Source organism: Schistocerca serialis, chromosome 2, assembly GCF_023864345.2.
Source record: "Schistocerca serialis cubense isolate TAMUIC-IGC-003099 chromosome 2, iqSchSeri2.2, whole genome shotgun sequence".
NCBI lineage: Eukaryota > Metazoa > Arthropoda > Insecta > Orthoptera > Acrididae > Schistocerca > Schistocerca serialis.
In genome coordinates this window covers 503,034,942-503,049,893 of record NC_064639.1, presented here as the reverse complement: position 1 = coordinate 503,049,893, position 14,952 = coordinate 503,034,942, and the positions used below count along the sequence as shown (strand labels likewise).

Here is a 14,952-nt window from a genome sequence, read left to right as displayed (position 1 = left end):
GGTGAAGGAAACAGTGTTATTAACCATCTAAGTAATAAATTTATCCAGGAGGTCAAGAAGACCTAGCAAGACAGTACAAATTTACAATAAAAAAATAATATAAAACATTTGTCATAAGTACTCTAATGACTCCTCCGCCCCCCCCCCCCCCCCCCCAAATGCTGTTCAATTTGTGTAATATGTTGTATCTTTTAAATTAGTTTATATCTCCAGTACTAAATGCAAGCACAAGTTAAAACTAATGATGGTCAGTTTTTGCCCAGTGATAAAAACGAAAATTTTCAGTGCAGTAAAGATTTGTTTCCCATATTCTGTATAAAATTTCAAGACATCAGCGCAGAGTGTCACACACTATGAACTAGAAGCACAAGAAAAGGCTGCGAAAAATCTTGCTTCACAAAAATAACAAGTACTCTGCTATACCCAAAATATTTGTATTTTTGTACTCAAAGGTGTGTATGCATGTGAAACAAAATCATTCCTGGACTCAGGAGATGAAGATTTCAAGAATTTATGAGTTTTCCAATCACTTGCTAACTAGTGGCCATTCAATGAATAGATGTGAAAGCTGACACTCACTACAGTATCTCATAACAACAATATTCAGCAATAAACATTCTGTTGTAATTACTGAAGCCACCCAATTACAAATAATAAAAGAAAAAATTATTGGAACGTTGCATACATCAGAGACTTTTAAAATAAAAAAAAATAAATAAATAAAAAAAAAAAAAAAACTATTAAGAAGTAGTTGTGCAATCACACCAAAAGTGTAGGGAAGGCAGGCAAATGTTTTTGTTGACACATTATCATTGAAAATGAAGAGAAATGTGAGTAAAATTAGCCAATTTACTAGCATATTCTTTCATACAGTCATTCATCCATTCATAGCCAAAGAGCTCCACAGGTTTAAAAAATTTATCTGTAGGAAAATAGAAAAATACACCTTTATCAACTACACAAAGTAGCAATCACAGAATGTACACTAACTGATATAAAAATGTGCATCTTCATTACAAACCAATATTTATTTTCTAGTTTTGTAAGATAAACCTTTAGAACCTACCCCTTGTACAATCTCATAATGATTTCATCTGGAAAAAGTTATTTATTTTCTTACAACAATTAAACAAGACAGTTTCATGGATGATTTAAAAATACATATAATAATGGAGATTACAGGGTAAAAAGGATATTTCTTGATAAACAAGCATTCATTTCAAGGCACCATTGAGCTATGTAACACTACAGAACTGTACAGTGTTATCGTCACTTGATACTCACTGCATGTGTGTAAATCCAAGTGTAGGCATATCCTTGTATGCAGCTGCAAACTTGGACAGTTTATCAATGCAGTTAGCCAATTTAGGCAGGAGAATGTTGAAACCATCACGAATTATAATCAAGTCCTGCAGCAGTAAAATCAAGCATACATTATTTTTTAAGCATACTACTATAACAATTTTACTGTAGTGATTAATATGTATGCAAAGTTAATGTAAATCATTAGCCCTTAACTTTTTTGTGATTTCATGGTAGAGAGTATTTAACAATGAGTACAAAATGTTATCAACAGAAACTTCAATATTGCCAGAGCAATGGTGAGTTGGTATACAGTACAGATGGAATGGTCAAGAAGAAACCCAGATTTAAATATATTTATTCTGTCATAAATTTTATTTTTGTAGGTAGATTTTCAAAGTATTATGGTCACTTATCCCGAATATTCTGAGTCAATGAGAGGACAGTGCACATCATTTTTCTCCTTCTCGTATTATTTTCATGAATATTGTTACAATTATGAAAGTTGAGTCCATTGTGATTGACACAGTTCAGAAAATGTTGGAGATGATTATCATCTTATTCTTGTTGTAAGGAAATTTTTTTATACTTGTTTAAAATAGTGTTAATCTGAAATTTGTAAATGATGGCATATGATAGTTAATTTCCATTTACAATTGTTATTAATTTCAGCATTTCTTTTAAAAAAATTTCCCCATTTTGTACAAATGTAGTGGCTGAAGAGTCAAGTTACTAAATATGGGCATAAATAAATTAAAATAGAAGACTATCAAGGAACTGTGAGGCTACATAGCAATATGCACATACACAGGTGGCAGTATTGTCACCTACGCACGATACAAAAGGGCAGTGCAAGGTTGTAGCTGTCATTCGCACTCAGATGACTCACGAGAAGTGATTTTCGACATGATTATGGCCACATGAAGGAAATTAACAGACTTTGAACACAGAATGGTAGTTGGAATTAGAGGCACAGGACATTCAATTTTGGAAATCATTGGGGAATTCAATATTCCAAAATCCACAGTGTCAAGAGTGTGCCACCAATATAAATTTTCAGGCATTAGCTCTCACCATGGACAATACAGTGGCTGACAGCTTTCACTTAATGATTGAGAACAGTGGTGTTTGCGCAGAGTTGTCTATGCTAACAGACAAGCAACACTGCATTAAATAATCACAGATATTAAAGTCAAACGTACAACGAATGTATCTTTTAGGGCAGAGTAGAAAAATTTGGCATTATTGGGCTATGTCAGCATATAACCGAAGCGAGTGCCTTTGGTAATAGCACAATAGTACCTGCAGCGCCTCTCCTGGGCTCACGAAGGGACGTCGAACAGATGTGCAGAACTATAGACGTGTATCTCTAACGTCGATCAGTTGTAGAATTTTGGAACACGTATTATGTTCAAGTACAATGGTTTTTCTGGAGACTAGAAATCTACTCTGAAGGAATCACCATGGGTTTCAAAAAAGACGATCGTGTGAAACCCAGCTCACACTATTCGTCCACGAGACTCAGAGGGCCATAGACACGAGTTCCCAGGTAGATGCCGTATTTCTTGACTTCCGCAAGGTGTTCGATACAGTTCCCCACAGTCGTTTAATGAACAAAGTAAGAGCATATGGACTATCAGACCAATTGTGTGATTGGATTGAAGAGTTCCTAGATATCAGAACACAGCATGTCATTCTCAATTGAGAGAAGTCTTCCAAAGTAAGACTGATTTCAGGTGTGCCACAGGGGAGTGTTATAGAACTGTTGCTATTCACAATATATGTAAATGACCTTGTGGATAACGTTGGAAGTTCACTGAGGCTTTTTGCGGATGATGTAGTATATTGAGAGGTTGTAACAATGGAAAATTGTACTGAAATGCAGAAGGATCTGAAACGAATTGACACATGGTGCAGGGAATGGCAATTGAATATCAATGTAGTCAAGTGTAATGTGCTGCAAATACATACAAAGAAAGATCCTTTATCATTTAGCTACAATGTAGCAGGTCAGCAACTGGAAGCAGTTAATTCCGTAAATTATCTGGGAGTAGGCATTAGGAGTGATTTACAATGGAATGATCATATAAAGTTGATTGTCGGTAAAGCAGATGCCAGATTGAGATTCACTGGAAGAATCCTAAGGAAATGCAATCTGAAAACAAAGGAAGTACGTTACAGTACACTTGTTCGCCCACTGCTTGAATATTGCTCACCATTGTGGGATCCGTACCAAATAGGGTTGATAGAAGAGGTAGAGAAGATCCAACGGAGAGCAGCGCGCTTCGTTACAGTATCATTTAGTAATCGCGAAAGCGTTATGGAGATGATAAATAAACTCCAGTAGCTCGGCATGGGCTTTTGTTGAAGTTTCGAGAACATACCTTCACTGAGGAGTCAAGCAGTATATTGCTCCCTCCTACGTATATCTCGTGAAGAGACCATGAGGATAAAATCAGAGAGATTAGAGCCCACACAGAGGCATACCAACAATCTTTCTTTCCACGAACAATACAAGACTGGAATAGAAGGGAGAACCAGTAGAGGTACTCAAAGTTCCCTCCGCCACACACCGCCAGGTGGCTTGCGGAGTATGGATGTAGATGTAGATGATCACATCAGTTAGACCATAGATGACTGTAAAACTGTGGCCTCGTCAGATGAGTCCCAATTTCAGTTGGGAAGAGCTGATGGTAGGGTTTGAGTGTGGCATAAAACTCATGAAGCTGTGGACCCAAGTTTTCAACAAGGCACTGTGCAAGCTGGTAGTGGCTCTATAATGGTGTAGGCTGTGTTTCCATAGAATGGATTGGGTCATGTGGTCCAAGTGTACCTATAATTGACTGGAAATGGTTATATTCGATTACATGCATTCATGGACTTCATGGTCCCAAACAATGATTGAATGTTTATGGATGATAATGCACTGTGTCAGAACATTCTGTACAATTTCAGTGAGTGATTTGTCCACCCAGATTGCCAAACATGAATCCAATTGAATATTTATGGGACATAACTGAGAGGTCTTTTTGTGAACAAAATCCTGAACCAGCATCACTTTCACAATTATGGACAGCTATACAGGCAGCATGGCTCAACATTTCTGCAGGGGACTTCCAACCACTTGTTGAATCCACAGTACATCGACTTGCTGCACTATGGCACGCAAAAGGAGGTCCAGCATGATATTAGGAGTTTCCCACGACTCTTGTCACTTCAGTGTAATTCTGATTACCTCACTTAGTGCAATGAATAATGTTTACCACAATATTTTCCTGTAGGTAATCATCGAATGACAATGTTTGAAATATGTTAACTAACCTTTCCAACAAAAGTCAGCAGTTTAACCTTCAGATAAAAGAGACCAAATCTAATCATTTTAGCAGCTGTACAGTATGTAGAATCAACTTTATTTCCAATCAATATGTACCACAAACAAGTAGAATTTTCTACCCCATGCTTCCATACTACAGCTGCTAATGAGTTTTGCAAAATCACCATTTCTCATTACCTCTGTTGATCTTTCTTTACTTACTTTGACAAAAGTTCTCTTCCAAATAAAGAATCATTTACACATAGAGAGAAGAGTAGTGGACTCATGATTGGATCTTGTAGAACAGTTCTTGTAGACAACAGTAGCAATGGTGAAATAGAAATTGTAAATTGTACAGAGTGCTTCCACGGTCTAGTGATTCTAAGAAGTTTGCTTTGTTCTCATTTCTATTTTGATGCAGTCAATCCACCGCATTTATCTCGTTTTACCGCTTCTGTCGCCATCTTCCATGTCAAAGTTCACCCATGAAGAAAGATGAATATCTACTGATAAGATGTGCTGTGTGCACTCCATTTAGTGTGCACTTTCTATTATTGAGCCGATACATTCCATTCTTGTACAAGTGGCAAAATTACATAGCACTTTGAGCCTACCAGATCACTATTACCTCTACAGAAGCAAGATGGAGAGAAATTAGCGAATAAATTCAGAATGTTTCCACAAGTTGGTGATTGAAAATTGTACCTCTCCATCTCTTTTCCTCAGCAGTCAAAATAAGGAAATAAAATTTTCTTATATGTTTAGCAAGGGAAAAAAATCAACAAATTTTCAACAACGAGCACATTTGTAACAGAGCACAACTTCAGGGAGACAAGTGTTGGCTAAGGAACTACGTTAACACACCATCCAAGCACTACCCTTAAGATCTAGAGATGCAACATAAAATGTAAATCAAGATAATCTAGTGGAAACTTGTATCGTAACCAATGCACCATCTCACTCCAGTTCATCATTCATAGATAATACGGGTCGACAGAAGCGTCCGATCCCACGCGTCGGCTTTGACCCGTGACGTAAGTGTGTTGTCGTGTGTGACGTCATGACGGCGCGGAGTTTGGTTTGTGAGTGTGGCGTGTTTGTAGATGTCGTCGTGTTGTGCTCTCTGGTAGTATGTTCGGGGTTTTCGTTTGTGTGGTGTAATGGGCTCAGTTTGCTTTTGCTCATTATCCAGAAATGTTCGAGTGTCGGCTGTGTTTGTAGTAGAATTCGTTTCAGTGAGTTAACGATTTTGTGTGAAGGTTAATTTAGTGTTGTTCGCTGTACATCGTGTGGTAATTTTAGTAATATTAATCGGTTGTTGTTTTTGTTCAGGAATGGATACGACGGATAAAATTAACAGTGCGTAGGTCAAGGGAAGTGTTCGATCCCAATGTATGGCTGTGTATGTTGATATTGGTATCGGGAGATGTTTGATCCTAATTTATCGGATCGGGAGCTGCTGTTGAGCTATATAGGTCAAGGGAAGTGTCCGATTCCAGATTATATTGTGTTTAGTGGTATTTGGGGAGTTTTGTGACGTCGGTTTTTTTCGTCGTTTTGTGTGGTTTTGTATGGGGGTGGGTGTCTAAATTTGTTTATATTTAGTTTGTCCCCACCTAAAAAACACCCCATTTCCCGCGCTTGTCCCGTTAGTGTCATTAAGCTTTTTGTGGAAAGTGTGTGTGTTTTCCGATGTATTTTCGTCCTCATAATGTGTACGTATCGACTTTATATGCGCCATATTGGAATCGTGATTTATGGTCGTTTCCGCCATATTTGTGACGTCATGGGTCAAAGCAGACGGGCGGGATCCGACGCTTCCGTATTTCCGGTATAGTGCAAGTTTGTTGTATTTGTCCAGTTGAAACCACAGCATGTAAGTTACAGTTGGTTATCAGGAGACTGGAAAAGGAAAAGGTCGTTTTAGACTGCCATCAATCAGAATTATGTGTACAGATTTTAATTTTTTATATCGTGTTTTTAACCAGGTAGAGCTCAAAATGGGGACACTGTCCCGAAGTACGATAAATCTGTTGAATTATTATACCCAATCTTTCTTGCAAAAAATTAACTTGTTTATCATATCTGAAGAATAAAATTGGTAAAATAAATGATGGTTTTGAAATAAATAATCACGGAAAGGTAGATTGCTACTCACCATAAAGATGACACGCTGAGTGACAGACAGGCAAAATGAAAAAAGACTGTTACACACTGCCAATCATTCCGCGCGCGCGAGTTGTGCCTGCTTGTGTGAATGTGCGTGTGTTTTCCTTTCTTTTCTGAAGAAGGCTTTGGCTGAAATCCAGTATATAACAGCCTTTTTATCGAGCCGTCTGCAACTCAACGTATTGTCTTATAGTGAGCAGCAATCTATCCTTTTCATAATTGTTGATATTCCAACCTGGACTTCCCATTGTTTAGTTTCAAATTGAAGCTGATTAACTTCAGGTTCCAAAAGGCACTGCCCTCCACAGATGTACAAAGCACGTTTGCCCAACAAGAGTGAACAGACATCAGACAAAGCACTTCCAGATCACCCTATTTCCAAGTTTGTGTACCGCTCCTCTGAATGTGACAGTACTTCATGTTACTATTGTTACTGTCACTGACATCCAGCACTGTTGCCTACCTGATTTTCAGACAGGTTCTCAGGAATTGTCTTCAGGTGCCTAAAATATTCATTGTTCATGTCAAGGAATAGAGAAATGTCTTGTGCATCAGACCTGAAGATAGCGGGGCAGGCATTAAATAAACAATGACTGTGGCAATTACAGAAATCAGGAGAAACCAGAAACTTGCTGGACTAAAAGAAAATATGTAGTGTATGGAGAAGAACAATGTTGATCCAGGCACTTAAAAAATCTCTTTTAATAATATATCAGGATAGAAAGTAAATAATTTGAAGGAACTCCATCCTGAATATTTACAATCTTTATTTTTGTTTTCAGTTCAGCAGGCCACAGAAAAATTTATTTTTCTTTCAGGCATATTCATGCAAATACTTACATAGAACAGCATTTTCACAGCTGTATTCACGCTAATATCAAGAACAAGGACGTGATGTCACTATTAGTAAAACAAACAACACTATTCGTAGAGCCATGAAAGGATTGTTTGTGGAATATTATTTATTAATGATGTGTCACTCAGTTTGATGTGTTTATATTGACAAAAGGTATTTATGCAAATGTGTTGTGGCGAGAGTGAAGTTTAATGGAAACTGTGCAATGATCTGGTTTTTTTCTCCTGGTTTAGAGTGGGATTATTTGTTTTGGTCAGCAGAATAATAAACACTTTTGTTAATGAAAATATTTTAGGCAACACTATACTGTAGACACTGATACAACATTTTGGAGACGGCCCTTTTCTGTCTCAGCAAAACGGTGGTATTGTCCACAAGGCCCGTTAAACTGTGTTGTGGTTCAGTAAAGGATTGTCCAAACCCACTGAACGTTTCTCCTATGAAGTAGAAAATTACCTGTGTGCCATATCAGTTTGCCCCAAAACACGCAAATAGTATTCACTGTGTTTCAAGCAAGTGAAAACAATTTCTAACTCCAATAAGCTAGAACTTAATACTAAACATTCCCTGACGAACAAACACTGTAGTATTAACAGAGGAGGTCGTACATGGTATTATTTTCATCGACGTTATCTTTGCAAGAAATCGACGTTATCTCTGGAAGAAATAGTTAGTTAGGAGTAATATTCATCTTTCATGAGGGGTAGACAAAGCTTTAATTATCAACGTAGAAAAGTAAATTAACACAATTAATTTTTTGTTTGAGTCATGTACATGACTGTACACACTGAAATCCCATCCCCACAGTAACCAGCCACGTTCGTACAGAAGCCAAATGAAAATGGCGCAGGCCATTGATAAGGAGTAGTACCGTGCAGTTTACAGTTGTAGCGGATATGCTGATGCTGTGTTACGCTAGTCCAGATAGCTGAAGAATTCATCTAGATAGGCCTGACAACAGCAACATTCCACTTCAAACGACAACGATTTTCGCATGATGCTACTCTTTGTCAAGGGGCTGTGTCAATCCGATTTGGCCACTCTAGCGACAAGATTCTGTGCTATAGGACGGGGATTTCGATGTGTACCAGGACAGCAAACATGTACATGCAATCAAACAAAAAAATAATTACGTAACATTTTTTAGGGTAACTTTTAAAACTTTACGGCTACCCCTCGTAGAGACACTTTCTCAGCAACAGGCAAAGGCGTTGAGAAGGATGAGACCGACCGTGTTATCACCCACGTAGCAGGAGGTGGCGCCCAGGTGTATAATGGGCGCCGCCAGAGGGCACTGCTTGGCCAGCACGTGCACGTGCGCCATGACGTCATGGCGCGTCAGCTTCTCCTCGGCAGCGGCTGCCGCCAGGTCCACCTGGTACACGTGCGCCTCCAACTCGGCCAACTGCTCCTCCGTCACCGGCAGCCCCAGCGCCTGCAACAATGCAACGTTCTCACACACCACTGGTCCACTTCCTCATGTTTCTGGACAAGCTATCTCACCTCCAAATAGATGCTACGAATTCATCAAAATGCACGGCATAGCAATAGCAAAGGAGTTTCCCCCGCCCTCCATGTACACAGACGGACCAGAGCACCAGGACTGGGCCTGGGACAAGATCGATGATTGGGCCCCTTCTTCAAATACAGCAACCCAATTTTGTTGTTATTTTAAACAAGGTTTGATATGATTTAAAAATAATGTAAGTCGGGGATGTTGGAAATGCACAAAAAATACTCATTAGAGCGAAATAGAATAAACACAATTTCTTATTAAACACTAAGCATATGTTCACAAATGCAATCGGTACTAATACGTTCCAAAAAGCCTCGGGTTCTATTGGTCACAGTGATAAGGGGTCAACTGTTCTGGTTGGCATCGGTCTAGCGACCATTTGTATGCCTATCGGAAGAATAGGCATTTTGTGGCTAACCAGTACAGGGTCAAAATTTAAGCGTTACACACTTCCTCCAGCCAGAGAAATTAAGAAAATAGGTTGGCTCTTTTGCATTAGGTGAACCTTACGTAGCTTATATAATCATCATTTGTTAATGGATGATTTTTGAGGAAACTGCGATGTTTGGGTACGAAAAGTACCAGTTGTGGAGATGGCCACTTTCATTAATTTCTACTTATAGCAAATCGTTGAAAATTTTACCATACTTCCTTATGATGGCATTTTTGGAAACTTACGAAATTTTTTTCGATATCGGTATCCGTTACCAGGATCCAGATATTCAAATTTGCCTTAATTATCTAGTAAAATATGCATTTAATATCCGGTCTGAGGCGACGTTGTGGGCACATGACAAGAATTCTAGTGTCACCGCAAGCGTTCTGAGGTCACCAAACTTTTTCTTCAGCATTTTTCTCCAATAAAACTTTATGACGCACTGTCTCTGTATAATTGCCACTTCACGCTGAAACAAATATGCCCAAAGTGGTACTGAAGCAATAAAAAAGTGAGCTAAAAGGTATCTTAACAGGCCTAAAAAAATCTCCAATTTTCTGAGCTGAATCTCTTAAGACCAAGCCTCGTTGACCAAGAAATTATGTCACATCAAGTCTATGCGTAGCGTCTTTGACTAGTCATCGAAACGTCCTCGGTCCCAGGTTCGAACCGCGACACTGCTTTAATTCTGAATAAAAATCACAAGTGATGGCGGCCGAATATGTCCGGCATAAGAAATCACCCTCATTCTGTCAACGACCTTGTCAAAGAGGGCGGAGGAGCGGACAGAGGTAAGGTGCACTCTCTTGTCTTTGGGATGGTAAATTGCCCCTAAAACGCGGAATATTCAGCAATGATCAACGAAACGAGGATGCAGAAGGCCACGGAAACCTCGGAAGGAAAGACAATGTGTATCCACAGGACAAGTGGCCTGTATCTGAAAAAGTGTCCTGACGGTCTCTCCATTGGCAAAAGATCCCAGTCTAACTAGATGTAGTGGGGGCAAGTGATGTGAAATGGAAAGAAGGTAAGGATTTCTGGTCAGATTAGTATAGGGTAATATCAACAGCAGCAGAAGATTGTATAACATGAGTAGGATTCGCTATGAATAGGAAGGTAGGGCAGAGAGTGAGTTACTGTGAACAGTTCAGTGATACGGTTGTCACCATCAGAATCGACAGCAAACCAACACTAAAACAATAGCTCAGGTATACATGCCGACGTCTAAGCAGAAGATGAAGAGATACAGAAAGTATATGAGAATACCGAACGGGTAATTCAGCTCGTAAAAAGAGAAGAAAATCTAATAGTCATGGAGGATTGGAACGCGGTTGTAGGAGGAGTAGTACAAGAAAGGTTTACGGGAGAGTGTGGGTCTGGTACTAGGAATGAAAGAGGAGAAAGACTAATTGAGTTTTGCCATAAATTTCAGCTAGTTATAGCGAATACTTTGTTCGAGAACCACAAAAAGAGGAGTTGTACTTGGAAAAGGCCGGGTGGTACAGGAAGAGTCCAGTTAGATTTCATCATCGTCAGGCAGAGAATCCGAAATCAGATATTGGATTGTAAAGCATACCCAAGAGCAGATATAGGCTCAGGTCATAACTTAGTAATGGCAAAGAATAGGCTGAAGTTTAACAGACTAGTCTTGAAGAATAAAAGCGCAAATGATTGAGATACGGAAATTCTAAGGAATGAAGAGATAAGCTGAAGTTCTCTGAGGCTATGGATACTGCGATAAGGAGCAGCTCAGCACGCAGTTCAGTTAAAGAGGAATAGACGCCTCTAAAAAGGGCCATCACAGGGGTAGAAAAGAGAACATAGGTACAAGGAAGGTAACTGCGAAGAAACCATGAATAACAGAAGAAATTCTTCAGCTAATCGACGAAAAAAGGAAGTAGAAAAATGGCCAGAGAAACTCTGGAATACAGAAATACTAGTCCCTTTGGAATGAAATAAACAGGAAATGCAGGGAAGCTAAGGCGAAGTGGTCGTATGAAAAATGTGAAGAAATTGAAAAAAGAAATTATTGTCGGAAGGACTGACTCAGCATACAGAAAAGTCAAAACAACCTTGGTGAAATTGAAAGCAAGAGTGGAATGGGAATTCCACTGTTAAATGCAGGGAGAACGTGGATAGGTGGAAAGAGTTCATTGAAGGCCTCTATGAGGTGGAGGACTCGTCTGATGTGATAGAAGAAGAAACGGGAGTCAGCAGGGATGAGATAGGGGATCCAGCATCAGAATCAGAATTTGAAAGAGCTTTGGACAACTTAACATCAAATACGGCAGAAGAGATAGATAACATTCCATCTGAATTTCTAAAATCATTGGGGGAAGTGGCAACAAAACGACTACTCACGTTGGTGTGTACAATATACGAGACTGGTGGAATACCATCAGACTTTCGGAAAAACGCCATCCACACAATTCCGTAGACACCGAGAGCCGACCAGTGCGAGAATTATCGCACAATCAGGTTAACAACTGACACATGTAAGTCAGGATCAATTAGATGACGATCAGTTTGGTTTTAGGAAAAGTAAAGACATCAGAGAGGCTGTTCTGACGTTGCGCTTGATAATGGAAGCAAGACTGAAGAAAAATAAAGACACGTTCGTAGGATTTGTCAACCTGGTAAAAGCGTTCGGTAGTGCCAAATGGTGCACGATGTTCGAAATTCTGAGAAAAATAGGGGTAAGCTACAGGGAAAGACGGATAATAAGAACCGAGAGGGAATAATAAGAATGGAAGACGAAGAACGAAGAGCTGCTGCTGTTCAATCTGTACATCGAAGAATCAGTGGTGGAAACAAAAGAAAGGTTCAAGAGTGGAATTAAAATTCAGGGTGAAAGGACATCAATGATAAGATTCGCTGGTGACATTGCTATCCTCAGTGAAAATGAAAAAGAATTACAGGGGCTGTCGAACGGAATGAACAGCCTAATGAGTACATAATATGGACTGAGAGTAAACCGAAGGAAGACGAAAGTAATGAGAAGTAAAAGAAATGAGAACAGCGTGTAACAACGATAGAACTGGGGATCAAGGAGTGGATAAAGTTAAGGGATTCTGTACCTAGGCAACAAAATAGCCCATGGTGGAAGGAGCAAGGCGACCATAAAAAGTAGAGTATCAGTGGCAAAAAGGTAAAAATGGCATTCCTGGCCAAGAGCAGTCTACAAGTATCAAACATAGGACTTAATTTGAGGACGAAATTTCGGAGAATGTAGGTTTTGAGCACAGCATTGTATGGTAGTGAGTCACAGACCATGTAAGAAGTGGAAGAAAAGAGAATCGAAGCATTTGTGATGTGGTGCTACAGAAGAATGCTGAAAATTCGGTAGACTGATAAGGTAAAGAAATGAGGATGTTCTGCGCAGAAACGAGAGGAAAGGAGTATATGGAAAACGCTGACAAGAAGAAGGGACAGGGTGACAGGACCTATGTTAAGAAATCAGAGAATAATTTGCTTTGGTACTAGGGTGGAGCTACAGAGAGTAAAAACCGTAGAGGAAGACAGAGATTAGAATACATTCAGCGCAGATGAAAATGTTGGCACAGAAGAGGAATTCGTGGCGGGCCACATGAAATCAGCCTAATGGAAACAAAAACCACGTGAGAGTAGCCATATAAGCTGGTATTCTACGGACGAACAAAATAAGATTAACTCTTTACTTCTGGCCAACGTACATCTTTCAAGCCATTTGCTTTCTTCATTTTTATGATTCTTCCAGGACAACTGTACATCAATAGAAACGTTTTACCTTGTGTTTACTCTTGAACAAAAATAATTTCTGTATACTAGTTTTTCGCGTAAGATCGGAATCAGAAGCTCGTTATTTTTTAATCTTGTTGGTAAACATACCGCATAGTTGTTGTAGAGTACATTTGTTGGGGAAATGTTTTGGGAGGATTTCCAACAACATTTAAAGGAACCACATTTTCTAATCCATTACAAGGTGGTTTTCGTGCACTATGTCTAGAGAAAGCATTAGGCATTCAAGATTAAACACGAAATAGAACTGTATGCAGCTGGCCTGTATGACTCTTAAAACTGAAGTGGAAACGAAGATTCAAAAATGGTTCAAATGGCTCCAAGCTCTATGGGACTTAACATCTGAGGTCATCAGTCCCCTAGACTTAGAACTACTTAAACCTAACTAACCTAAGGACATCACACACATCCATGCCCGAGGCAGCATCCGAACCTGCGAGCGTAGCAGCAGCGCGGTTCCGGACTGAAGCGCCTAGAACCGCTCGGCCACAGCGGCCGGCTGGGAACGAAGACTGGTTACGCTGGTGCTGGGTGTAATGTTCTATCATTTATAATTTGATACAAAAATTAATTTTGGAAAAGCAGTATGATTTTTGCCAACTTAGCAAGCTGAGGGATTCGAACCCTTGACAAAAACTCGGGCCTCCATGAAGCTTGAGCACCGAAGATTCCGCCCCCGCCCCCATAGTCGGATCTGTATACAGATGGCGGTAGTATGGTGCATTGACGGAGCTGTCATTTGTACTCAGGTGATTCAAGTGAAAACGTTTTCGACGTGATTATGGCCGCACGACGGGAATTAACAGACTTTGAACGTAGAACAGCAGTTGGAACTAGACGCATGGGACATTCCATTTAGGAAATCGTTAAGGAATTCCAATATTCCGAGATCCATAGCGTCAAGAGTGTACCGAGAACAACACATTTTAGGCAACAATGCGTGAAATAACCGCAGAAATCAATGTGGGACGTACAATGAACGTATCGGTTAGGATAGTGAGGAGAAATTTGGTGTTAACGGGCTGTGGCAGCAGACGACCGGCGCGCGCACCTTTGATAACAGCACGACATCGCCTGCAGCAGCTCTCCTGGCCTTGTCATCACATCGGTTGGACCCTACACGACTGCAAAACCGTGGTCTGGTCTGCCGAGTCCCTTATTTCAGTTGGTAAGATCTGATGGCAGGGTTCGAGTGTGGCGCAGACCCTAGAAGCCATGGATCTAAGTTGTCAAGGCACTGCGCAAGCTGGTGGTGTCTCCATAACGTTGTGGGCTGTGTTTACATGGAATGGACTAGGTCCTCTAGTGCAACTGAACCGACCACTGACTGGAAATGGTTATGTTCGGCTACTCGAAGACCATCTGCAGCCATTCATGGACTTAATGTTGCTCAATACAACGATATCAAGTCACCATTAGCACTGTAGGACATTTCTATTCGCCAACAGGGTGCGAGAAGAATGACTGCTTCAATTCCATTGTGTGCACTGTAAGCTAGTGCAATGTTGTGTTCGCAGTTTCTGAGGGAGCGATACGTAGTGCAGTTCAAGCCAATTTCTAGTTTCTTCACTTAACACTGCTTT

At 40.0% G+C, this 14,952-nt stretch overlaps 1 protein-coding gene across 1 annotated transcript in view; it reads right to left on the bottom strand.

Moving 5' to 3' along the window:
* Positions 1-14,952, bottom strand: part of LOC126456151 (adenylosuccinate lyase-like) — a 49,347-nt gene that overhangs the window by 25,061 nt on the left and 9,334 nt on the right. Inside the window, exons 2-3 of the mRNA XM_050091904.1 lie at positions 8,872-9,075; positions 1,285-1,409 (exon numbers count right to left, since the gene is read on the bottom strand). Coding sequence (XP_049947861.1) covers positions 1,285-1,409; positions 8,872-9,075 — 329 coding nt within the window. The remainder of the gene's footprint in view (positions 1-1,284; positions 1,410-8,871; positions 9,076-14,952) is intronic.